At 32.0% G+C, this 26,012-nt stretch overlaps 5 protein-coding genes across 7 annotated transcripts in view; 2 read left to right on the top strand and 3 right to left on the bottom strand.

The window, feature by feature from the left end:
• Positions 1–1,021, bottom strand: part of LOC118443954 (UBX domain-containing protein 4) — a 3,178-nt gene extending 2,157 nt beyond the window's left edge. Inside the window, exons 1-2 of the mRNA XM_035871674.2 lie at positions 1,003–1,021; positions 102–206 (exon numbers count right to left, since the gene is read on the bottom strand). Of these exons, the coding sequence (XP_035727567.1) occupies positions 102–183 (82 nt within the window). The 5' untranslated portion in view covers positions 184–206; positions 1,003–1,021. The remainder of the gene's footprint in view (positions 1–101; positions 207–1,002) is intronic.
• Positions 742–5,921, top strand: LOC118443953 (large ribosomal subunit protein uL10m-like). The gene is made up of 3 exons (XM_085663215.1): positions 742–883; positions 5,025–5,534; positions 5,595–5,921. Exons 1-3 carry the CDS (start codon positions 862–864, stop codon positions 5,801–5,803), a joined length of 741 nt encoding a protein of 246 aa, XP_085519341.1. The 5' UTR covers positions 742–861; the 3' UTR covers positions 5,804–5,921.
• LOC146872314 (partitioning defective 3 homolog) lies at positions 1,270–4,490 on the top strand. The gene has a single exon (XM_085663212.1). It carries the CDS (start codon positions 1,496–1,498, stop codon positions 4,385–4,387), a length of 2,892 nt encoding a protein of 963 aa, XP_085519338.1. The 5' UTR covers positions 1,270–1,495; the 3' UTR covers positions 4,388–4,490.
• Positions 5,922–6,632: 711 nt separating the features above from the next.
• Positions 6,633–10,431, bottom strand: LOC118443955 (ranBP-type and C3HC4-type zinc finger-containing protein 1-like). Of its 2 annotated transcripts, XM_035871676.2 has the most exons (8): positions 10,248–10,431; positions 9,067–9,127; positions 8,491–8,913; positions 8,076–8,269; positions 7,748–7,859; positions 7,476–7,658; positions 7,126–7,347; positions 6,633–6,773 (listed from the first exon to the last, which is right to left on the bottom strand). In XM_035871676.2, exons 1-8 carry the CDS (start codon positions 10,298–10,300, stop codon positions 6,696–6,698), a joined length of 1,326 nt encoding a protein of 441 aa, XP_035727569.1. In that variant the 5' UTR covers positions 10,301–10,431; the 3' UTR covers positions 6,633–6,695. The 2 variants fall into 2 exon arrangements, with proteins under 2 accessions (XP_035727569.1, XP_085519340.1); XM_085663214.1 differs by lacking the exon at positions 7,476–7,658.
• A 2,648-nt stretch (positions 10,432–13,079) lies between these two features.
• Positions 13,080–20,718, bottom strand: LOC118443999 (uncharacterized). 2 transcript variants are annotated; one of them, XM_035871760.2, is made up of 9 exons: positions 16,610–20,717; positions 16,166–16,407; positions 15,903–16,080; positions 15,569–15,720; positions 14,703–14,884; positions 14,334–14,445; positions 14,049–14,231; positions 13,654–13,896; positions 13,080–13,506 (listed from the first exon to the last, which is right to left on the bottom strand). In XM_035871760.2, the coding sequence occupies exons 1-9, from the start codon at positions 20,325–20,327 to the stop codon at positions 13,426–13,428; spliced, it is 5,091 nt and encodes a 1,696-aa protein (XP_035727653.2). In that variant the 5' UTR covers positions 20,328–20,717; the 3' UTR covers positions 13,080–13,425. The 2 variants fall into 2 exon arrangements, with proteins under 2 accessions (XP_035727653.2, XP_035727655.2); XM_035871762.2 differs by lacking the exons at positions 13,080–13,506; positions 13,654–13,896 and having other exon boundaries at positions 14,054–14,260; positions 16,610–20,718.
• Between the last annotated feature and the right edge of the window lie 5,294 nt (positions 20,719–26,012).

Raw genomic sequence — 26,012 nt, 5'->3', positions numbered from 1 at the left:
AATAAATAAAAAAAAAAATTGAAGAAATACATTTTATATATACAAATGGATGACTATTTAGTTTCTTTTGCTTTCATAACCTTAAAATAGATAATATTCACCTTCCACGAAGACAACGAAAATTGCTTTCCTTGATTTCGACGTAGTAACAGCGTCGTTAATACTTCCTTCGAACCACTTCATTATGCAGGAAGAAATATAGAATTCTATTTGTAAATATGCTTGGGATTAGTTTAAAGACAATGACGTAATGAAAAAATTTTTACTGTATGATTACTAGAAATTTTCTGCTAAGGTTGACATTTCGAGTTACAAACGAGGTTTGGGTAGGTCTTTCGTACAGAGCTAGATATATTATATATGTGCATATATATATGTATATATATCATATATATATATATATGTAAGAGAGTACGTGACTATTACTTAATTGGTGAATATATTTCTTATGTTACATTTACCAGAATGTAAAGTAAAATTTTAAGTTGGTATTTGACTTAGTACTTTTGTCATCTATTGAATTTATATGTGTGTGTATATACATATATATATATATATATATATATATATATATATTATCGTAAGTAAATAGAAAAGATAAAAGTATAGATAATTAATGAAAGGAGCTAGGAAAAAAAAGAAATGATTATTTGCAAATGAAGCTTAACATAACCAATTGTAAAGTAACCTTAAGATTGGAACACATTGGAAAAGGATCTGAGAATTTGGACCATTCTTGTGTGGTTATAAAGTAAATAAGGATGGAGTAGCAGTAAGAGGAAAAGAAATATAACGTATGCACGTGTAACATTAAATAGAAATTTTGATCTCACTTTAAACAATTTCGAAACTTTTACAAAAATGGCACGAATTTTAAACGAAGGTAAATATAATTTAAATATTCGTTCGTTGTAATTAAGAATATGAGTAACATGTAATATTTAATGGGAGTAGATTATATATCGTAGCGGTTACGTTCTATATTATTTTTTGTTGGCTAACCTGTATCATTAGGATGAATCTCGAGTAGAGAATTCCGTCGTTTCGAACGACGGAACGACGAGATGGAACAAATTGTCGTAATGGCGAGTGCGTCCGTTCCTTGTATTTGATAGGATAAAATTAGAATGCGTTAGCGTCTATTCGATCGAACTAATTGACAGACTTTTTATTTTTATCAACAACGTTTTATCTAATATTATTAAATTACGTTTATATTGATCAAAGGGATAGATTATATTCGTCAAGTATTCTTAACATAGTGATTGCTACGTCGATGATTCACTCGCAAGATATGGTGGTAAACGGAACGACGACTAGTGTACGATGACGACTTTAATAAGAAAGAAATGCATAGTGCATCGTGAAATCTAATCATTGATTAATACATTTCACAACGATTAATTTATTTTCAATACTATTTGTATTTTCCACGTTGAACTTTGAATGCGTACCAAAAGTACGCTTAAAATTTTCATAATATGAAATTGACACGATGAAGGTAACTGTGTGTTTCGAAAACGTTAGAGTGGTAGTTCCATGTGGAGACGGAACGCTACTTGTTAAAGATTTGATGCACGAAGCTATATTGAGATATAAAAAGGCAACAGGAAAGAATGACAGTGGTATTACCATTAATAGTTTATCTACATTGACCGGTGGTGGACTTCTTGATCCTGATGATAGGTTATGCGATGTTGCTGACGATAGAGAACAAATTGTTGCCCATTTTGCAAGTAACGATGTCATTCATGCCGGCGGAGATGGAGCTAGTTCGGTTGGTACCAATAGTCCAGATTTTTTTCATTCCGATGGTAAAGACCAACCATATTTAATCGATACTCATGCATCAATATCCAGCAGTAGTATCAAAAGAGAAGGCGCCAAAAGATTATCTATGCATGCTCTTTCAAATAGAGAACCCAATTTAACAACATATTCGGCTCAATCATTACCTAGAGAATCTCGACGTAGAGAACCATTAGGACAGGATGCCAAAGCTTGTTATGATTTTTCAAATACCAATGTAGAGTCTTTAGATCAAGGAGAAATTCGTGAAATTGTGATAAAAAATGAAGCCGGACCATTGGGACTTCATGTAGTTCCATGTTATGATCTTTTAGGTAATGATCAAGGTCTTAGAGTGGAGGGTATTGAACCTAATGGACGTATAGCACGCGATGGTCAAATTGATCTACATGATAAAATTATTAAAATAAATGGCCATAATTTGTTACACATACCATTTTCCAAAGTCCAAGATATCTTTAGAACCTGTATGACTGAAAAATGTTTAAAGATATCGATTGTAAAGCATAAAAAATCACATAACGAAAAGTCCATTCGTAAAAATCATATTAATATTAATGAGACCACTGAGAAATCTGAAAACGAGGACAATGTTAAAAGGCTCCAATGTAGCAATTATAATATATTGCAAACTGCGAATACTAGAAAGATTGGCCGTATGATAGAAATAGAATTAACTAAAGGAAATAATGGATTGGGCTTTAGCGTTACCACACGTGATAATCCTGCTGGTGGTCATTGTCCAATTTATATAAAAAATATCTTACCAATGGGTGCTGCAGTTGAAGATGGTAGATTAAGGCCTGGCGATAGATTATTAGAAGTAAATAAAAAAGAAATGACTGGTAAAAGCCAAGCAGAAGTTGTTTCTTTGTTGAGAAGTATACCAGCTGGTGGTAAAGTTCGATTGGTTGTATCGCGTCAAGAGGAAGTCTCATCGAATAGCTTAGATTCACATTGTCAAACATCTTCCATTAATCAACCATTAGAAGTAATAGAAGGTTCGAAATATTGGAACGCATTGGATAGATCTCCGACAAATAAAAATAATGATTTTCAAGAAAAATTAAATGTACACGATTATGAAAAATGTACATTTAAAACAGTCAAACCTTCTGAGGATATTGTATTGTCACCACGTAAAAATCGTATGATATTAACATTAGACATTCCAGTACATGATTCTGAAAAAGCTGGCTTAGGTGTCAGTGTAAAAGGGAAAACAAGTAGTACAGATGACAATACTAATATGGATTTAGGAATTTTTATCAAAAGTGTACTTCATGGTGGTGCAGCCTCAAGGGATGGCCGTTTACGTACTAATGATCAATTGCTTAATGTTAATGGTGTATCACTTTTGGGATTATCAAATTCTGATGCAATGGAAACTTTAAGAAGAGCAATGCTTAATACAAACAGTTCTGTTACTGGTGTCATTACACTTACAATTGCCAGACGTTTATCATCATACGACGCTAATGACAAAAATATTATTGAGAATATGTCTTCTCATTGTAAAATAGAATCTTCTAATACCATATACATTTCAGATTCCACAAAAGTTAATGATGGTAGAGTCAAAGAAAAAAACAATTTAAATTCACAATCTGAAACATTGGATAATGCTGGATTATTATCTTGTGTAACAGCTTCCCCATGGAATCCTGTTATTGACAGATTAACGGAACAATATAATAAAAATAGTTTAAGGAATGAGAGTTATTGTATTGCCACTAATAAAACCTGGATAGAACCGGTTACCGTGAGCAATGTTAAAAAAATAACTATAGGACCGAGAGAAGATCGTGTTGAGTCAGTATTGTTAGAAGAATCTAATAACGAATGTTCTCAGTCTGTTGAAACGAAGAAAAATCTAGATGATAAAGATAGTCAATATTCTGGCGATCCAACGTATGATAGTCAATTATCTTTAGAAGAATTTAATTCTTCGTCGAATAAATTTTCACGTGACGCTTTGGGCAGGCAAAGTATGTCAGAGAAAAGGCATGCCGCGCTTGATGCAAAAAATACGGATACCTATAAAAGGAATAAAAAGTTACGAGAAGGTAGAGAAAATAAAAATGTAGAACAACAAAATAATCAATCCGCGGAGACGGATGATTGTTTAAGAAAGGAATGTAAAATTGATAATTATGAAAAAAGTGGGATTAAAGTAACAGTACCAGAAAGTACTACATGTGATAATAATACAAAAGTTTATGATAAAAAATCATTAGATCCAACACAATCTGAATATGTTTATACTATTCCTGGATGTAACAATAAATATACTTCGCCAAGAAAGCATTGGCTAGTAGATGATGTACATGGAGAGATATCGAGTACTAATCATTTTAAAGATGACCATGAAGGATTTTCGAATAGTCGTGGTGATGTAAAACAAGCATCACTTAATTCAGCTTTGGATGATCGATATAAACGTTCTAGAAAGAAAGGTGGTATTCGTTCAATGTTGAGACTTGGAAAGAATAGAAAGTCACTTAATTTTGGTGACAGTATAGAAGGTCGTCATGAGAGCAGTAATTATTGTAGTGGAACAATTAATTATATCGCATAATACTAAAGACAAAGTAGGATTAAATAAATATGAAATTAAGCTAATAAGTAAAAGCGATATATATATATATATATATAAATACATAATTCTTATTTACACACATACACATACATACATATCAAAAATTACATTTATATATACATACAACACCTATTCTCGTATATGCGTATATATATATATTTATATATATATATATATATATTTTTTTTTTTATCTACATGTACGATTTGTCCCAAAGTGCCTTATAAAGTTAATAACAAAATAAATGATTCTGTAAATATAATTTTATACTTGTCTCTTTATGCTCTGTATCGACTATATTCATCTACTTTTAATCAAATATATCAACATAGCCAATAATAATGTCAGTATCTTTATAAACAATGCTTATTGAGCATTAATTATTTTGTTGTTACCAATGCACTCTCATAAGTTTACAAAATCTTAATAAATTTAGCAAATACTTAAATGTATTGCTATATCTAAAAGATTAGGTACAATGGGATCCTTATAATAGCACGGGTGGGTAATATAATATTTATATACATATATACATATATATATATATATATTAAAATTTATATAATAATATCGTTAAAAGCAATTAATTTAATATTTTGATATATTTTGTTTTTAGTGTTTCAGATATCAATACCAAATCAACTTTTTCTACAGCAAAAGCGTTTCAGAGGCAAAATAAACATACAAAAGCCTAAACCACCGCATTATACTAAAGCACTTTTTCAAGAATTTCTTTCACCGTTTTATGAAAATGTAAAGAAAGATAAAACGTTATTAGATTTATGTACCAAAAATAAAAAGATTACGAAGGATAAATATAATCCTTATCATCAAATTTTGGCACGAGAAGTTTTAAATTGGTTTGATAATTCAAAGATGATAGCTTTTCTTCATAAAAATTCTATAACTCAAGAAGAAGTATTCGAATTAGCTGTTCCATTGAAAAGAAAGAATATGTATTTGAAGACATATGGAACTACTATATTAGATTTGGCTTTAAAAGATACTCCGTATAAAGCTATAAGTTTATTATACCGTTCACCCTTTTTTGTAATATTCAGTCCAGAAAACAATGTAATCGATCTTTTGAAGATACTTAGAAAGTCCTCACAAGTTACTTTAATTGGTAAGTATTAAATTGTAAATAATGATCATTTTAATATAATTAAGTTTTGATCTATTATAGCTGGGATATTAGAAGGAAAGCTTCTGAGCGTTAATGATTTTAAATATTATGGTGAAATGGATCTTACTACTGCGCAACTATCATTAGTCCAAATATTGCAAAGTGCAGGTGGTAATAACTTAAATCAACAAATTACTCATCATCAATCCGCGTTGATTAGTCGATTGCAACAAATCGGTACAAGGGATGTGCCTTTGAATGAGAATTAACTAATTGATGCATTTATGATCAGAGTAATCATACAAATCTATAATTTATTGTACATCTTAGATTTATAAATAAAGCTTTAAATAAGGATAACGTTGATTGAAAGAGCGTCTTGTAGTAATATTAAGAATTAAAAAAAAAAAAAAGAAAAAAAAAAGAAAAAAAAAAAGAAAACGTCAGTACAAAACGAATTAAAAAAAGAAAGAAAGAGAAAAAAAATGTTTCATAGTGGTTTCCTTTAATCCTTTTTTTTTGTTTGTTTTTTTTTTATTTGTATTTTAAAAATTAATTAAGCATTAAAGGATGAACTTTTGAAGATTCTATTACGGTCGGTAATTTATCGATTGATAATACATTTGTTTGATTTCATTCTCTTGGAGATTTACCATGATCGGGTATACACGTGAGAAAATAATTAATTAACTAATTAATTAATTAATTAATTAATTAATTAGAGTTAACGTGTGACAAATTTTTATATGCAAGTAAGAAAAAAATAATAGTTTATCAATAGTTCCCTCATGACTTCAGCGACAAATATGAACTTAAAACGCAATACGAGAATACCGTCCCCAATATGCACTTATTATTGCATTGATGCATTGAGCTTATCAAAGTTATACCTTTCTTACGCGTAATCAAACAGTTTGTATAATAGAGATCATCGTTTGTCAAAAATAAAAAAAAAATAGATCGAGACTTATTGTTGACATAAATCATTAAGAAAATCAGGATTGATGAAAAACAAAAAAAAAAAAGAAAAAAAAGGCTTAAACATTATTATATTTTCACACTTTTATTATTTGTACAGACAAAAAAAGAATGCTCTTTACTTAGCTAATTATACGAATATGTTTTATTATATATAAAATGTATATTTTTTAATGGACCGAGTCAATGACAATTGCGACAGTTTGGATGACATTTTATGTTTACATTGCACTTGCAACCACCGGAGGTATCACCTTGGCCCTGAAATTAATAAATTATGTTACGTGAAATTTTATAAATGATATAAAAAAAAAAAAAAAAAAAAAATATTAATATATAGGATGGATAAAAAGTTCCTGAAGGTTATTATTTAAACAAAACAAAAAAATTCATCACTTTTTCTGGAGATTTTTCGAGATTAAATTTTTTTTTTTCTTTTAAAATCTGTAAAACTACGAGTTTACGAGTTGACTTACTTATGGAATGTCTCGACAAAAGAAAAGTAATTAATTTTCCTAAATTTATCTGTTAAACTTTTCGACCATCCTGTATAATATATAATTATTTAATAATATATATATATATTTTTTTTTTTTTTTGATAATATTATTACTTTGGGGCCCCAACGTGGTCCTCGTGTTAACCAACATATTTCGGTTTTACATATAGTGCATACAACTGCATCGCAACCATCTATTTTCATTATTATTGTGTTACATGTGGGACAAGGAAGTGCATTTTTATTACGTAACATCTTCTGAATTAACATTTCAGATTTTGAATCTGATGATTCCGCGAGTAACATGTCTTCCGTACAATTTACTTTATGTATCATCTATAGAAAAAAAAAAAAAGAAAAAGAATAGAATAAAATAAAAAGGATCATTATATAAAAAAAATTAAACGAACAACAACAATAATTATTATAGGATATACTCGATGTAAATCATTTGTAATAATTACCTTACATAGAAGACAATTTTTTTTTTCACATACAGGACATATAAAACTTTCAACATATGGTTCATAAATACACCAACCAGGACAGTCTGGTGTTTTACAGTGATAAGCAGAATTTCCTGCTTTACTTTCGGCTTGTACTATCGATCTTTGTAAATATTTGTTAAAATCTTCCAATTTTACTATCTAAATTTTTAATTTTATCTCGATATCACATTAATCAATTTAAGAAAAAAAATTTCTCTCAACGTAAATGAATTCAATGATAAATTTACCGCTTTAATCTCGCTTTGTTGTATCGTTCCTTCGCAAGAATAATTTTCGTCTTTGTACGGACACTTCACGTCTGCATCGTCAGAAAATAAAACTGTATTTGCGAGGCATGTTCTGGAAAAAAAAAAAAAAAGAAAAAACAAACAAACAAAAAATAAATAAATAATTTCATCCTTGCGATCAATAAAAAGAGAAAACAAAAGAAGAAGAAAAAAAAAGGAAAGGAGGAGTAATAAAATATAAGAAGAAAGAAAAGAACAAAAAAGGATGATGAATTTGTAAGAGGAAAAGGAATAATAATTTTCAAATGATTTCATTGCAATGATGTACTTGCAAAATGTGTGTAAACAATCCTTCAAAACTAATCCTTCCAGAGATTTATAAGGAACTAAACATATTGGACATTCGAATGGTTCAAAGTTTGGTACAAAATCATTTGCCATTAATAACATTAATTCATTGTATCTTTCATTTTGCATGTACTCGTTTTCATACGTATCTTCTGATATTTCATTTTCATTGGCCTGTAAAAAAAAAAGAAAAATCATATTATTAAAATATCTAATATAGATTGTAATTATATATGATAGGCCAAAATAATTCTAAGACAATTTATAAAAATCAATTAGTTTTTTCTTTTTGTTTCCAAAATTCTTTAGGCTAATTTTTGTCTTTTTGTTTGTTTGTTTTTTTTTTCTTTCTTCAAATTGTAAAACTGCAATAATTATACCACGTATTGATTTACATTTTTTAACAATTTCGTCAGATTATTTTTTCCACTTAAAACTTCCTCCTTTTCTTCTTTTTCTTCTAATTCTTCTCCTTCTTCTTCTAATTCTTCTTTTTCTTCTTCTTCGTTAGATTCAATTTCTCTTTCTAACATTTTAATTTCGTTTTCATAATTTTCGTCATTTAAATGTTCCCTTTGTTTCACATTATTTATACTCTTATCTTTTTCGTCATTAATCTCTTTTCTCGTTATATCTTTCACTTCTTCCTTCGTTTCATCTATTTTAAAGATTTCCGAAATTTCTAAATTTTCCTCATCCTCTTCCTCTCCTTTTGCCTTTGAATCGACATTTTCCTCTTCCTTTTCCTTTTCTTCTTCTATTTCTTTTTTATTAACTTGCACCATATTTATTTCATCGTCAATTCCATCCTTTACTTCCTAAATTGATTGAGAAACAATTTGATCATTTTTCAAGTAAATATTACATAAATACAATATACGTTTATTAAATAAAACGAAAAAAAAAAATATTTAATAATTTAATAATAATCCTTTTTTATCGATCAATATTTATTATCAATATAAACTTACCAAACAATTGCAATAATTTGTACTGTTCTCTAAATCTTTGTTATAAGACGATTGATATTTTCTGTAAGAAAATTAGACGATAATTAAACGATCTTATGATACAAGAATAAGAACAATTAACGTATTAATTATATCAATTATCCTATATGATTTCTATATAAATCTATATAAAATTATAATTAACGGAGGCGTGAACGATGTAAGCGAATCCACGTTTCTTTCGTGTTTACATCGTCTGATGTCTTTTTTTTTTTTCTTCTCTTTTCTCCTTTATGTTTTCACTTATGATCATCATCTAATGGAAAGTGTATGTGTGTGTGTGTGTGTATATGTGTGAACTGTTTATATGAAACTTTTATTTCGCAACAGTGAAAACAACTGAAGAGTATCATTATCGTGTTCAATTATAAATACACTCTAGATCAAATATCAATTTACGTGTTTGTTTACGTGCTGCCATTGTCACTATGTTGAAAATCAAATAGACCTTGATATCTTTTCACGATTCGATCGTATAAGATGTTGACGTCACAGGCAATTTTCACGTATAAAATACAAGAATTATCGCGTAAAGTTTACGAAAGTTTTTAATTCGTGATTTGTACGATATAAACGAAAGTGAAAACACATGAGTTACTCGCGACGTTTTTCTTTTTCCTTTCTTTTCTCTTTTTTTTTTTTTTTTCTTTTCTCCCCCCATTATAATCTAATCGAATAAACGTACATATAAAGGATCGTTTCACTCTTTTTTTGTTTGTTTTTTGTTTTTTTTTTTTCTTTCTTCTGTTTAATTCCTCAAACGTAATGGCGTCAGTTTTTGCGAAAGAAAAAGAACTTTTAAATCTGATTAATTTAATCCAAACATTTGAACATTGTTTAAACAAGATATTAATCAATACGTTTATCAGAACAAAAAAAAAATATGTATATTTCTCATTGGACATTGCAAGTAATCTATTTTTACTCGAATGCAAGAGGGATTTTAAGTATTTCTTTTATTCTTTTTTCTCTTTCTTATTCGAAGAGAAAAAATTTAGAAAAGGAAAGAAAAAGAATTCAAATAAATAAATTAATAAACATATATATATATATATATATATATATATATATATATGTATATGTACAAATATATTTAAATATTTATGTGTATTAAATATTAAAGAACTTGCATTTTATCATACCTGCATTTCTTACAGAGTTCTATATTTAATAGATTTTGCTTGATCGTGTTCATTTTATGTTCGTATATTAATTAATCCTCTTCTATTTTCTTAACTTTTTTCTTTTATCCAAAGAGACATTTATACTTAAACACCCAATTTCTTCTTCTCTGATTATGAACTTACGATGTCACATAAATCAATCCGATCGTTTAGGTATCAGATAAACAAAACAATATCGATTTCTCATTATATATGATAATCGACGAGACATCTTGTGAAAACGATTTCAATTAAAGATAATTGTGTTTGAAAATTGTTGGATAAGAGAAATAAAAAGAAAACAAAAAAAAAAAAAGAAAAAAATAGATGCAGAGATACATATATACGTAATGTATATATATATATATATATCTTTGATAATTGAATATCATTTTTATTTACGAAATACATGCCTGTATTTTCATGAAAATAATTTACTCTTATTAAACGTATTATTCTCGTTTTCACAAAAATCCAAAAAAACAGAAACTTTATTAAATTAATAATCGATTTTCACATGATGCTGTATAATATAAACGTGATAAATAAATTATCTTACTTGTTAACTTAATTAATGACGAATAATTGACCGACTTTATAAAACTAAATTTCTTTCTTGATTAAGTGACGGTAAACTTATATCACATTGGTAACTTATCGAGGATAAAAGATTTGCTCCTGTCTTTCCATTGGTCAAAGGTATTAAGACGTTTGTAATATTCTGATTGGTTAAAAATTTAATAATGAATCGATTGTTTGTTACGAGAACGTATATATTTATTTACTTACTCGCTGACATAAGATTCGAAGAATTAAACAGATTGCATTTTTATAAATAATAATATTATGCGAGTTTATGATTAACTTGAAGTTCGAAGAATTATGGTGTAACGATAATGACGCGATAAGATTAGCGACCTCTTGACAAATTCTTATTCTTTAATACTTTTCCCCTTCTAGATTAGGAAAAATGTAAGTATAAGAAAGAAAAAAAATAAACGATATTGCAGGATCGATCTATCCAATTCTTTTTTTTATTCTTTGGTTTTTTTTTCTTGTTTTTTTTTTTTTTCTTTTTTTTATGACGATTTCTTTCTTCTTCAATTTCTTTTTTCCTCAGAGAAAAAAAAATTTACTCTATTTTTATCATATCGTTGTTGTACGTATTTTATGAGATTGATAATAATTTTTCTTATAAAAGAAATAAGAAAAAAAAAATATATATATATATTCTATCATACCTATCGATCGTTAATATTTGTCAAATTTTTATAGCAAATTTGTTTCTTCTTCTTTCCTCCTTTCTTTTCCTACGAATAATAATCAAGATAATTGAACAGATTATAAATTTTATATTCGCCATTCGACTCATTCCTTTTTTTTCACCCTCTGTGGATCAGGGTGAATAAAATATACCAACAGTGTCCTCTGTTTGCCGTAAAAGGCGATTAATAGGGGTTGAGTGTTGAAGGGTTGACAAGTCAACCTCGTAAAAAGTCACTTGTTATGGAAACTTCAGAAATAATAAAAACGTATACTGATGCACTGATGCAAAATCTTAAAGGAGTTTAAGTCTGCATCACGAGCTGCAATATCAATGGATACATAGATGAATGAATAAATAGATAGGCAATTGTTGTATAGATTTTTAAATGAACGATATTAATTTTTCCATCAAACGAATAAAAAATATTCTATTATATCAAATTATAATCGTATTACAATTTATCGATTCTTCACGCTCACGTTTTTTTTTCTTTTTTTTTTTTTTTTTTTTTTTTTTGCCAAACAAAAAATATATATATGTATATATTATATATATGTAGAGAGAAAGAGAGAGAGAGAGAGAGAGAAATTAAAAAATATGTATGTATATATACATATATATATATGTTTTTTTTTTAATTCGATTATATATTTTATTAAAATATATCTTATCATAAAATATAAAATATATTTTGATAGAAACAATATAAATTATTTCTTTTTTTTTTTTTTTTTTTTTTTTTTTTTTTTTTTTTTTTATAAACCAAATAATAAATACATTATACGCTATATCGTAACAATAATTGTTTCAATAGAATAAAAATTTGAATAATAGTTTTACGAGAGATTGATGGATAAAATTTAGAAGGATGAACCTTTTTTCGTTCGTTTGAAATGAAAAAAGGGATTCCTTTCTCTCTCTCTTTCTCTCCCTCTCTCTCTCTCTCTCTCTCTGTCTCTCTCTCTTTCTCTCTCTCTCTCTCTTTCGGATGCTATGTCGATTCGAATGTTTTCGCGAGAAGTAAAAATGCGGAAATTCGATTACACGATATATATGTCCTGTTCGTTCTGTTGTCGGCACACTCTTTCATTTCCCAATCTCGTCCATTTCAATTGTAGAGGTAAAATACGTAAAGCATAACGCGTTCAATGTTAGGATTTTGAATTCGATGACAACGAACGTGTATGTGTCTATCTGGTTTATATATATATATTGTATATATATATATATATATATATATATATATATATATGTATGTATGTATATAATTCGATATCTATCTATGTCCTATACATACATACATATATACATAAAGTTTCGTTTTGTATGTGTGTACGTAGAATTACGTTCTATCGCTTTTTCATATTTTATATATTTACAAATATTTTTCACGTATCTTGAATACTTCTGTATTAAAAAAAAAAAAAAAAGAAAAAAAAAAAGAGAAAACATAAACATTATAATTACTTTAACACGTTTATCATGTTTAAGATAAAAATATTATTTCAATTATAATTCCTTATAATACATATAATATTGTTTATTCTTAACAAGAAATAATGCATATTATCGAGGATTAAATTCAAATTCGTTTGCATTTTGTATGGTGGTATCTTCATTTGTTACAAATTTTCTTAATTATAACTTCAAAAGGATGAGGTTAATTTGATCAAGAAAGACATTCTCTCTTTCTCTCTTTCTCTCTCTCTCTCTCTCTCTCTCTCTCTCAATCTTTCTCTTTCTCTTTCTCACGGAAATCGTACAATGACAAATTATTTTGAATCTCTAACGTCGTTAGAACCACCAGTACCAGTGGTATATACGCTTTGAATAGATAGGCACATTGTGTTTGTCCGTTGGCAAGGCAATTGCAGACTCTTCCGATGGTTCTTAGTGACAGTAATTGCAACGAGGATGACACTTGACTCCATTTTCACCACACCTACAGCCTCCGGATGTGTCACCCTTTCCCTTAGGTTTTGTGAAAGAGAAAAACGATCGATAAAGGAAACATAGTTACATACATACATATATATATATATATATGTATGTTTGCGTGTTTATATTTAAGTATAATAAAATTCTCGTTGATAAATTTCAATTAAGTATTTTACTTACTCCTGGTCCCCAACGTGGTCCTCTGGTAACCCAACATATTTCTGTTTTACACATTGAACATCTTAACCAATCGCAACCCCATTTTTTCATTAGAACAACTGCACAAGTAGGACAGGCCAATGCTTCACCTCTGTCGACCATATCTTCGAGCATTGCTGCTGTCCTTCGGGATTCTTGATCAGTTTCCTTCGACAATCTTAATTCTTGTTGATATTGTTTACAATTTTTACCGGTGTGTGCGGCCTGTATCCAAAAAGAGAAAAAAAAAAGAATGAAGGGAAAAAAGAATAAGAAAAATTTCTCTTCATTTCGATTTGTTTTTAATTTGAGATAAAAGGAGAAAAGAGAAGATTATTACCCATGAAGAAATTATACGAAAGAAAATGAAAACTCACCTGACACGTAAGACAATTATTTACACCACATACGGGGCATAAAAAATTGTTCACGTCGTCGTCGTAATAACACCAACCAGGACAGTCTGGTGTTTTGCAATGAAAGGCATTGTTTCCAGCGTTGTTCTCCGCTTGTATTATCGACTTGGCGAGGTGCTGCTGATATACTTCCGCTTCGACGAGCTAAACGTTGTCATTGTCTTTAGTTTCACCTGCTAATCTCTAACAAATGTTTTACCCTTAACCTAAAAGGCTATAGGTAATAGTCAGGTTCATTTAACTCACCGCCTTTATCTCGCGTTCTTGAAGCGTAGATTCACACGTATATTCGGTATCCCTGTATGGACACTTTACCTCCGCTTCTTCGCAATATTTTATTGTATTAGCTATGCAAAGTCTGTTAAAAATACAATGATAAAATTATTCTTAATTGTTTTATTATAATATATTAAATTCCTATAATGTGGAATATATATTAAATCGCTATATCATAATATATAATTACAATTTAATTTATAATATTATCTGACTGTAATATATTATTGTATTATTACAATATAGCAATATTATTATTATTATTATTATTATTATTATTATTATTATTATTGTATGATTTTGCAAGTTATTTTTTTGTCTATAATAGAATATACATACTTGCAAAACATATGTAAACAATCTCTGAGAATAACACCCTCCCGTGGGCCATATGTTACGAAACATATTGGACATTCGATAGCTTCGGAATTTGGTATAACATCGCAATTCTCCAACGAGATGAGTTCTTCGTATCGTTCCATTTTCACTTCCTCAGGCGTCTGTTCTTCATCTGGCTCAATCTGTCGCTCGATTTGAGAAAAACATAGAATGGCATATAAAAAAAATATTAAAGAGACTCGTCAATGGAAATCTATACACTATAGGATTGAACAAAGCTTATCGAGAATGTTAACTATCTACAATCGAGATACGAATATCAATTTGATCCTTTTTTTCTTTTTTTGTTCTTTTTTTTTTTCTTTTTTTTTTTTTTTCATTAGAAAAGAGAAACGGCATTAATACATATCTTTCTGTTTAATTTTATCTTCCTTTTCTTCTTTTTCTCTTTTTTTTTCCTTTTCTTTTCTTTTTATCAAGCATTGTCAACATTATCAACATTATATTTTTCCGATATATCACGATATATTTATCTCATGTGTATATGTATCTTAGAAAAACAAGGAAAAAATAAATAGATGAGAGAGAGAGAGAGAGAGAGAGAGAGAGAAAAGGAATTGAAAAAAATTGACAATGAAACGATACACGTGTTAGATAGAACGTACAATAAAATTTTGCTATAAACCATGAAATATTTGGAAATAAATTATTGAGATTAGTATTAGAAATTTGGTAGGGAGAAAATTTTTTGTTTCTTTTTTCTTTTTCCGTTTTTCTTTTTTTCTTTTCTTTGTTCCTTTTTCTATTTTTTTTCGAATTCTGTTTCGTCCAAAATCTCGTCCTGTCCAGCAAGTAATCAATTTTACCTGTTTCTCATAGCTAGTGACACTAGTCGGTTTAACTTCCTCCATCTCCGTTATTACTTTTTCTTCCGGTTGACGTATTTCCTTCTCAACCTTCGTAAGTTCCTCAACGGAGTTTGATTTCTCTGCTTGCATTACGGAATCCTTTTGTAATTCTAAATAAGATGGAACGTTGTTTCTTACAGTTAATATATATAATTGTTTAGAAAATTGATTGCAATATTTTCATTATGTTCTTTTCATTGTTATTCGTTTTCTTTTTCTTCTTTTTTTTTTTTTTCCTTTTTCCTTTTTGTCCTTCTTCTTTCTGATACTTCTCCTTTATCAAACGACTTACCCGGTGCAACGAGATATAAGAAAATGGGTGAGCCATCGATCGCCTGTAATTCTTCGAGAGTTGTCTCATCGCGATCGGCCAAATTTTTTCCAATAATCCAACGTTGAACGTTCGTTGGTATTTCAAATTCCGTATAAACTTTCGTCTTCAATTCGGCGACAGTCATTCTCGTTGTTAACTACGATAAGGGGGTTCGCTTACCGAACTATGTATAATGTCCTTTAATGAATAGGAAATAGATATTGAATGTTACGGTCGCTTACCTGAAGTGGTATTGGACCTTGGTGAGCTAGTTTGTCTTCGATGTACATATTAACCTTTATAGAACGATCCTTTAGACGTGCCGTACGTTGTCGTATCACAGAACAATGAATCTTTAATCGTGCGAGTTCCTTCGCTAATCCTGCCGCTTGCTGATGATGACCGGAAGCGATAGCTGCCTCTAATTTTCTTAACAAACGATTTATAGCCAAGGTGTTCATGTTACCGGTGGAGGGTACGTCGTCTAAAAAAAAAAAGAAGAAAAAAAGAAAAAGAGAAAAAGTAAAATATTTTCTATAACTTTTCCTTTCTTTTTTTTTTTTTTTTTTTTTTTTTTTTTCTTTTCTTTTCTTTCCTTTTCTTTTCTTTTTTTCTTCTTCTTACGAAGAGATCAAGGAAAAATCGTGAAATGTAATTGTTTTTGATTATTCTTAATTATTAATGACCTTCTTTAGGTTCGTCGTCATACTGTAGATATTTTCGTTCGTTCGTGGGTGAAATTGTCGATAATCCTCGGCCACTCACAGAGTCTCCCTTGATACGTGAAAGATCCCCATCACGTTGCCGTTGCTGTTGCTGCTGGTGCTGGTGCTGGTGCTGCTGCTGTTGCTGGTGGTGCTGCTGTTGCTGTTGTTGCTGTTGCTTAGTCGAGGGATGAACAAGAGCGTTAGCGTAGAGCGATCGTTCGATTACATTCGCGTAAGTGTTTTCCTTGTGTTGTCCCTTGGTGGTCTTGATAGCTTCGATCACAGCAAAATCACGAGGACGAATCAATTGAAATGTGTTTTTAGCCAAGGCCAAACCCGATACTCCTTTGCCGGATGTTTTATAAACGACATCCTCTTGTTTCCATCCCGTAGACGTTGATGGTTGATTCAATCGACGTAAATTTCCGCTGGTTTGCGAGGACGAGGAAACTTTTTGCTTTTCAATCTCATAATCGATCTGAGAGGTTGGAATTAATGGTGTCGCTTCCTTCTTCAATACCGATTTTGCGACATAAGATATCTTACTTGTACTCGGTAAAACATCTTTGACCATAAAATTAGTCAATCCTTCCTCGATAAAACGTTTCTTTGGTTTTGGACGTTTTGGCAAAGAATGTTTCATTTCTTTCAACATTTCCTTCAAATCTGTTGTAGTTTGATCCTCAATAGTGTTCAACAACGACGCCGATATCTTGCTATTTGTTGATTTCAATTTGATCATTTCCGTTTCGATCTTACGATTAGTTTCATCTACGTTCGGTATAGATTTCATTGATCGCATAAGAGCCTTCTTTGCTTTCCCATCTTTCTCAGCTTCTACGAGGATATCGAGGACTTTAGTCACTTTACTCGATATTCCTTCTCCTCCTCCTCCTCCTCCTCCTCCTCCTCCTCCTCCTCCTTCTTCTTCTTCTTCTTCTTCTTGTTCTCCTTCTTGTTCTTTTTCTTGTTCGTCTTTTTTCTTTTCTAACTTCTTTTCCTTTCCTTCGTCCTCTTCCTCTTCTATAGATAATATCATCCTATCCTTGGTTGCTTCGAGATTAGAAATTGATTCTAGCTGATGATCGACATGTTTCAATTCTTTCGTAGTAGTACGTAACTGTCTATCAATTTTATCGAATATATTCGTAAATTCCTTTTGCACATTCGTTTCTACGTTACGATCATTTTGTTTTCTCGATTCTTTCGATAAAACATTTTCTATATTATCAATTTGATTAGAATCACGCGGACGGGATAATAAGTATCCACTTACGGAAATAACGTTATCCATTTTTCTTTCCCTTTCCTTTATTTCCTTTTCCTTTATTTCATTGGCACATTCCTGCTTAGATTTCATTTTTTCTTCCATTAAGGGCACCACCGTTTCTACCATCGTACGAGAAGTTAAAGGTTCGTTCATTCGATTTGCAACGAGCTGGCTTTGTAGGAATGATATCCTACTGGAAGTTTCTTTTATCAGGCGATCGTTGTTATCCTTTCTTGGAGTAAACTTATTCTCAGATACTACTTTTCTTTCCGTATCTTTGTTCTCGACTTTGGTCGTTGCTTTCTGTTGTTGTTGTTGCTGTTGTTGCGGCAAAAAATATTTAGATATATCCTTTTCGACTCGTGTATTAGCTTGACCAACGCGTGAAAATTTCGTATTCTCTTTCCATTCCGTTTGTTCGAATTTAGACTTTCTGATAACGTCTTGTTCAAATTTCGTACCCTGCTGATCCCTCCTTGCAAAGAAATTAGTGTTAACCGTGACTTTTGTAATGTTACTTATAGCATTGAATTTTGATATCAATGCTCGTGTACCGCGTTGTTTGGGTGAGGAATTTTCCATTGCCGAGGTTACCATGTCCTGAACTAGTTCCTCATTGACATCGCTTGTCCTTTCATAAGCCTCGGTAAATCTCGAGGATTTCAAGAGCATAGAGGCACGTGCTCGTGCCTGTTCTTCCTGTACGATAGCAGCAGCCTCTTTGTCGAGTTCGCTTATGTTAGTTAGGATGGATAATCCAGATTTTCTTTTGACGTCACGTTTCCTTTCCTCCATCTGTCGTTCACCACGATGAAAGAAACTCAATCTAGAAAGGGAAGCATCCATGGAATAAGCCGAGGTAGAGGTAGTAGTCGTAGTAAGACTCGATGATACTCCCTGTGCACCGACACATTCTTCCTTGGTGTCCATCGTCCCAATGGCCGAGGATGTACGAAGTACATCGCCCTTTCGAGACGACGTGGAATCCCGAGAATGTTCGAAGACGCTCCGTTTGTACCAAGGTCGCGGCATGGCGGTGCCAAGTGTACCCGTGTCAACGACGTTCCGAAAGTTCGTCAAATCCTGGGATATCGTATCGTTTCGTGTCGTATTAGAACCGGGAACACTTATAAAACCGACACCACAATTATTAGAAGCTAATCGATCCTTTCGTAATTTTGGACTTTGTTTTTCTAAATCTTTTTTCTTCGAGTGTAAAACACCGCCTTGCAATATCAAAGTATCGTTGCTTATTACTTGTTGTCCCTCTTCTTCTTTATTTCCCGAGTCCATTCCACCATCGGTTATAGCTGACTTCTCTTTAACTTCTAAAGACAAAGAACTCTCGGATGTTTCAATATTTTCAGGTGGTCTCGGCGCTCGCCTCTTTCGTCTGTTGCTATTTTTTGATTGTCCCACCCGTACATCGACCCCAATGATCTTCGATACTTCTGGAGGATTCGGAGCTCTTCTTTTACCTTTAACGTGTACTTTACGCCTGACGATAACCTCGCCGTTTAAATTCTTATCCTGAATTCTTCTCAAGGTCCCGGAAAGTGGTCTTTTTTCTGGTAATGGAAAATTACCGCAGGATGAGTAACTCGTTTTAGTTGGTTGAAGGGAATATCTCGTGGTGATGTCCCTTCTACGAGAATGAACGTTAGATGGTAACGTAGAGGCGACATCCGCGACGTTGTTCTCTTTGTTGGCAATCAATTTCGAGGCTCCAGCCGCGAAGGGACCTACTTCGGCAGCCTGCTTCAAAATGCCTAATGACAATTCTTTACCAGTGATGAGACCACCGCTGTGAAAGGCAAAGCTTCGTACCGTTGTAGTACTATAGAAAGTTTCTACACTTTCCGCACTCGAGGAAACGCTGCGTTGTTGTCCTTTATCGTCTTCCTCTTCTTTTTCATCCGTCTCTTTTCTTACTTTTTCTTCTTCTTCTTCCTCCTCCTCCTCTTCCTCCTCCTCCTCCTGCTCCTGCTCCTCCTCCTCCTCTTCCTCCTCCTCCACCTCTCTTCCCGTTTCTTCTTTTTCTTCACCAACAGTAATTTTATCGAGTATCTTTCTTCTTTTCTCAAACGTGGCAGCCCGACTGCCGGCTCGTTTAAACCACTTGAATAGAGAAAATCTAGCGCTACTGGCACGGCGTAAACTCGTCAATTCCTCCTCAAGTCCAACAGCTTCTTCGATAACTGTAATTTTGACTCCACCTTCATGGACAACGTTTGATACGCCATTGAGGGATGATGCGTTTATCTTATTCCCGTTGCTGCTGCTGTTGTTGCTACTGCTGCTGCTGCTGCTGCTGCTGCTGCTTCCGTTGCTGCTGCCGCTGCTGTTGCTGCTGCTACCGCACCCGCCGCCACCACCAATACCAACACCAACACCGCTGCCGCTGTTGCAAGCGTTTCTCTCTACCATTCTTACACTCGTATCCCTCTTGGAACACGATGCTTCCCCTCCCCCCACCCCTCACTCTTTCTCTCTCTCTCTCTCTCTCTCTCTCTTTCTTACTCTCTTTCTCTCTCTCGCTTTCTTTTTCTTTCTTTTTCGTTTCTTTCACTCTCTCCTCTCCATAGTTCTTTATTTAGATTCACACCAACGTGATTTTAACTTCCTTCCAGTAGTTGGCTTATAGGTGGGCAAGCTCCGAGAATCATTCCAAGTTCAGTGTCTTCGACTAACCAAAAGCTCTCTCTTCTCAAAGTCTCGTTACGTCTTTGTCCAACAACTCAACTTTTGCTTTATCCTCCCCTTCTTCTTCGTCTTCTTCTTTCTTCTCCTCCTCCTTCTCCTCCACCTCCTCCTCCTCCTCCTCCTCCTCCTCTTCTTCTTCTTCCTCTTCCTCCTCTCTTTTTCTCTTTCTCCTCCTCACTGCTTCTCCTCTCAGCTTCCGTTTTCTTATACTCTATACTGCAACTCCAATTCCCTAGATCTATTTTCGACCAGTCTAGGCGCATCGTACATTCACCAGACCGATCGGGTGGCGCGGGTTGTTACTACGGCTGCTGTGGCGGCGGCGGCGGTGGCGGCGACGACGGCGGCGACGGCGACGGCGACGTCGGCGGTGGCGGTGGTGATGCTTTTTATGTCCTTTCTTTTAAAATCGAACTTTGATATTGATCGACCGATCGAACGACCAAACAATCGACCAACCAACCGACCGATCGATCGATCGATCGATTGCTAATTGATACTTCGCAAACGTAGAAAAATTAAAATCCCCTTTTACTATCAACGATCAACGATGAATTTTACAAGAAAACCAGAGACGAGAGAGAAAGAGATAGATAGATAGATAGATAGAGATACCTACAGAACTCGCGACAAAGATGATGCTCTCTTCTAAACTATTAATAGACGTCGTTTCTCCTGCCACGAGTTATTTCAAGTCCTCTCTACTTCCCCCTCTTTCTTTCTCTCTCTCTCTCTCTTTCTCTCTCTCTCTCTCTCTCTCTCTCTCTCTCTCTCTCTCTCTTTCTTTCTTTCTCTCTTTCTCTTTTTTCTTTCCCCACTCTCTGTACGCCACCGTCAGAAATCAAAACAGAGAATTCGCGAGCTTTCAACGGATGACACGATCGTTTCGTGAAAAAATATTGTCCCAGTGGCTCGGTGACCACTCGATATCGCTATTTCCACACGCTCACCGTTAGGAACGTTTCACTATATCTATCCGTGGAAATTCATTAAATCCTGATCGATCCGTTTAAAAAACGAAAAAGGAAAAAAGAAAGAGAAAAAGAAGAGAAAAAGGAGAAAAAGAAAAAGGGAAAGGGAAAAGGTAGGAAGAATAGGAAGGCAAAAGGGATCGAGGCAGGAGAAGAAAGAGAATGAAGAAGAAAAAAAAAATAATAATAAAAAAAAAAAGAAAAAAAAAAGAAAAAAAAAGAAAAAGAAAATTCAAAGAAAGGGAAAATAATTTAATATTCGTTCTCCTCTCTAAACCTCGGCGCCTCTCCCCCTCCCTTTTTCCTCCCCATCCGTGTCCACCTCCAATAATAGACATATTCCGTACCATAGTTGGAACATTATGGATTTCTCGTGGCATTCCTCCGAATTCCGTAATTCTAACTGAAGACGATCGCCAAACGATTCGATTATTCCGTACGGAATTAAGCATGTGTTTGTCCTATGCCATCGTAGCATAAGCGTCCCATTCAATCGGAGGATATTTGCTTAAGAAAGCGTACCGTGTAAGCTGCGGTAATGTACTCTAATTGTATTAAAGGGGCGTTTCTATTGCAACGTACCAACGTCGTTGCCGATTAGATCGTTCAAATTCGGAGAGGAATAGAAAGGAGATAGATAGATGATGAAATAGACAGACAAATAGACAGACATACAAACAGACAGACATATAGATAGAGAAAGAGAGAGAGAGAGAGAGAGAGAGAGAGAGAGAGAGAGAGAGAGAGAAATAGAGAAGCTGATTTACATTGGTTGCTGCCATTTGTACCATTGCACGGTGCTGCTCGCCCACGGTATTATTTTGGGATTTGACTAATCCCCTGAGAGGGCCATGAACCAGTGTAAAGTGATGACCAGTAGCTCATCATCTCTCGAGATTAGATACGAGACTACCTAAAATCTTATTCTTTTCATTGGAGAAATGAATCACGACAATCCCATATGTATATATGTATGTACATACGTACGTATGGGAGTTCGCATATATCGTATGTATATATTGTATGTAATATATATGTATGTATGTATGTATGTATCTCTATTATTTCATTTCGTTCAGATTGAAATGAGGCTTCACTCGATTGAGAATTTTTCCTTTCATATTTGTTCTCTTTTTTTTTATCTTTTTTTTTGTTTTTTTTTTGTTTTTTTTTTTATTATATCTCTATTCGATTGATCCAGCTTATTTTGCCACTTGAACGATATATATATATATATATATATATATATATATATATATACGTTGTCCTTCGAAAATAATCTTTTACGCGCGATGAATTATTGATAAGTTGAAAAAAGAAATTTCAATTTAGTTCTAACTTTAAGTAGATTGATCGTATATGTTTCGTAGGAATTCTTTTCTATTTCTTTTCTCTTTCTTTTTCTTTTTATTATATACGTACACGCGTATGAATGTTATTTATATCTCAGGTATTCTATCGTTTATTAATAATCGAATTTCGAAAGAAACGTTTGCACTTGAAACATTAACGCGAGATATGTATATCGAAAATATTTATAAGGCATTCGGTTTCTTTTTCTTCTTTTCTCTTTTTTTCTTTTTTTTCCTTTCTTTTTCCATTCTTTCTTTCTTTGTTATATATATGCGTGCACGTACTCTCTCGTTTATCATACGTACTCTCTCATTTATTAATATATATATATATATATGAATTTCGAAAGAAATGTGCAGCTTAAAATATGAACACGAAATAGAACGAAAATATTTCTTTGGGATTTCTCTCTCTCTCTCTCTCTCTCTCTCTTTTTTTACCTTTCTTTCTCTTTTCTTTCCTTTATCTTCGTATAATTATCGATCACACGTATTCTCTTGATTCTGTTAATAAAATCACATGTATCATCGAGATATGATAGAGTATTCTTAAAATGGGGGATGATTAGGTTTATTCTACGACGTTTACTCACTGAGAACAATCTTCCTATTCGTTCTTCTACAACGATGAATTTATTTTACAGCGATCTCGATAACCCTAGGGCAATCAATCAGCGTCCCCCTCTCTCTCTCTCTCTCTCTCTCTCTCTCTCTTTCCCTCCTTTTATCGTATAAAACAGATAGACGTAGCTTGCGAGGTGTCGTAAAGTTCGACAGTAATTAACCCGACGTTTCTCGGGTATCGATAGTAGACATACCAGTAAAACGAAAATGATCCTCCTCAGCAACGGATTCTCATTGCTGAACAGAACTAATTTCCGTCTCTTTCCTCTTTTCTTTCCCCTCTTCTTTTCTCATTCTCCTTCACGTTTTTATTATTGTCCTTTATTATTCTCGAACGAAAGATAAAATCACGATAATCGATTAGTAATAATAAAAAAAAAAAAAAAAAGAAAAAACCTCCTCCTCGTATCTAAACTTCTTTTGCATTTCTATTGAAGTAAATTAAAAATTTTTCACGAGTTAATCTCGTTATAACAATTAATTTATCCCCAATAAAGATTCTAATTAATATAAAAAAGGTGAAATATATTTATTCGATTATATTTTTTTACAAACAAATTGTATTTATATCAATTGATAAGAATCAAATTTTCATTCGGTTTTATCAATAGATATTATATCAGGTTAATATATAATGATATTCTTAACATACCTATACTTTGTAATCAGATATACATATATATATATATATATATATATACACATATATATATATACATATAGTATATATATATATATATATATATATATATATATATATATATATACATACTTCTACTGTAAGTCAAGAGACTTCAAACTACTTACGTATGCTTGTCCCTTTCCTACTATACTTATGTATAAGGTTTCGTAATACACGCGCGTACGTATGCTTAGTAAACTCGCGAGAATTACGAACTAGCTCAAGTACTTGCATGAAATTAACGTGTATAAACTAACGAAAGCAAGTACTTACTCGTAGAAGAGACATAGCTTACACGTGCTAATTTAAGACTGTTCAACATCTTACGTTGGAAGGAGCTCTGTGACTTTAGCGATAGATATGAACAAAATATTGATTACAAAGTGTAATAAGAGGCAAATATCATTCTCCATTATAGGCCTATCGGATCGGTTTATAAGCTTACATAGATTATATCTTTCTCATGCGTAACTTAAGAATCGAGTTAGGGTATGTATATATATGTGTGCGTGTGTGTGTATGCGTATATGATAGAAATTTTTCTATTTTCTAACAATAATAGTATTTATATCTAAAAAAATAGAAAATAAATTGAAAAAGAAAATAGAGCAAAAATAAATCATATGTCAAATTATTTCTTATCTGACGATAAATTATATGAGAAGTGTTTGACAATTTTATAAATTTTATATTTCGTATTTCTTCAAATTCTACACTTTATATTTCATATTTTATTTTATTATATTATATATTGTTATTATTATTATTATTATTATTATTATTATTATTATTATTATTATTATTATTATTATTATTATTATTATAGTGATATAATATATTCGACGAATGATGGATTTGAGAAAAAAAAAGAGAAAAAAAAATCACAAGCGTGTATCTTCGATGATAAACGTGAACTTTTTAATAACGTTTACAAGATAATATTTAATTACGTGAATCTTGAAATAATTATAGAACTAAAGACGGATCTATCTATGTAATACGAATTCTTTTAGAGATCACTTTCGTACAACTTTCTTTCTTTCTTTTTCTTCTATATTTTTCTTTTTCCTTTTATTTTTTTTTTTCTTCTTTCTTTCGGGAGAAACACGTGCATCGGTTTTAACGCGAACAGAACAAATTCTAAAGCTTTTTCTCGACTGCTGTTGATCGACGAAAAAAGAAAGAAAGAGAAAAAAACCAAAAAAAAAAAAAAAAAAAAAAGAAAGCAAAAAGAAAAGAAGAATAGTAAAATGTATACGAATTGTACATACATTTGTCTATCTACATACTACATACGTATATATAATAATATATACGTATAGATAGAGTACGATCGAGAATATTTGATAGATACGAAAACGAGGAATATCGTAGGAGAATAGCTCAGCATTTCCTTTATCGATAATACGTACGACATTTTTCAGTTATCCCGAAAGTCTATGGGAAGTCATTTCTCGTGGCACGTGTATTCGAAATTCGTAAAGGGAGAGAGAGAGAGAGAGAGAGAGAGAGAGAAATAGGGAGAGAGAAAATGCTTAACATTGTTCTTTTAGGTGATTCGATACAAAAAATTGCCTGTTTTGATATATTCAAAGTATCTCTCTTTTTTATCGATTTCCATATCGATTATGGTGGGCAATGAGACGCGGAGGAGTGGCAGGCATCGCCAAATAAAGTCCTTTTAAAATTCAACCCCTCGGATGTTACTCGAAAGAGAACAAGAAACAGAGAAAGAGAAAGAGAGACAGAGGGAAAGAGAGAGAGAGAGAGAGAGAGAGAG

Source organism: Vespa mandarinia, chromosome 21 (assembly GCF_050613455.1).
Source record: "Vespa mandarinia isolate Hongniang chromosome 21, ASM5061345v1, whole genome shotgun sequence".
Classification (NCBI taxonomy): Eukaryota; Metazoa; Arthropoda; class Insecta; order Hymenoptera; family Vespidae; genus Vespa; species Vespa mandarinia.
The sequence above is the reverse complement of the archived record's forward strand: the minus strand, read 5'-3'. Positions and strand labels throughout refer to the sequence as shown.

What these genes read in the sequence shown, in the direction of transcription:
- LOC118443953 (XM_085663215.1), top strand. Translation starts at nt 862, where the DNA reads ATGGCACGAATTTTAAACGAAG. An exon ending in GGCACGAATTTTAAACGAAG is followed by an intron (nt 884 to 5,024) that starts GTAAATATAATT and finishes TTTTGTTTTTAG; the next exon opens with TGTTTCAGATATCAATACCA. An exon ending in CTCACAAGTTACTTTAATTG is followed by an intron (nt 5,535 to 5,594) that starts GTAAGTATTAAA and finishes GATCTATTATAG; the next exon opens with CTGGGATATTAGAAGGAAAG.
- LOC118443999 (XM_035871760.2), bottom strand. Translation starts at nt 20,327, where the DNA reads ATGGTAGAGAGAAACGCTTGCAACAGCGGCAGCGGTGTTGGTGTTGGT. An exon ending in TGACGACGAACCTAAAGAAG is followed by an intron (nt 16,408 to 16,609) that starts GTCATTAATAAT and finishes TTTTTTTTTTAG; the next exon opens with ACGACGTACCCTCCACCGGT. An exon ending in GACCACGTTGGGGACCAGGA is followed by an intron (nt 13,507 to 13,653) that starts GTAAGTAAAATA and finishes ACAAAACCTAAG; the next exon opens with GGAAAGGGTGACACATCCGG.
- LOC118443955 (XM_035871676.2), bottom strand. Translation starts at nt 10,300, where the DNA reads ATGAACACGATCAAGCAAAATCTATTAAATATAGAACTCTGTAAGAAA. An exon ending in GAACTCTGTAAGAAATGCAG is followed by an intron (nt 9,128 to 10,247) that starts GTATGATAAAAT and finishes ATTTTCTTACAG; the next exon opens with AAAATATCAATCGTCTTATA. An exon ending in GACCACGTTGGGGCCCCAAA is followed by an intron (nt 6,774 to 7,125) that starts GTAATAATATTA and finishes TATTAATTTCAG; the next exon opens with GGCCAAGGTGATACCTCCGG.
- LOC146872314 (XM_085663212.1), top strand. Translation starts at nt 1,496, where the DNA reads ATGAAGGTAACTGTGTGTTTCGAAAACGTTAGAGTGGTAGTTCCATGT.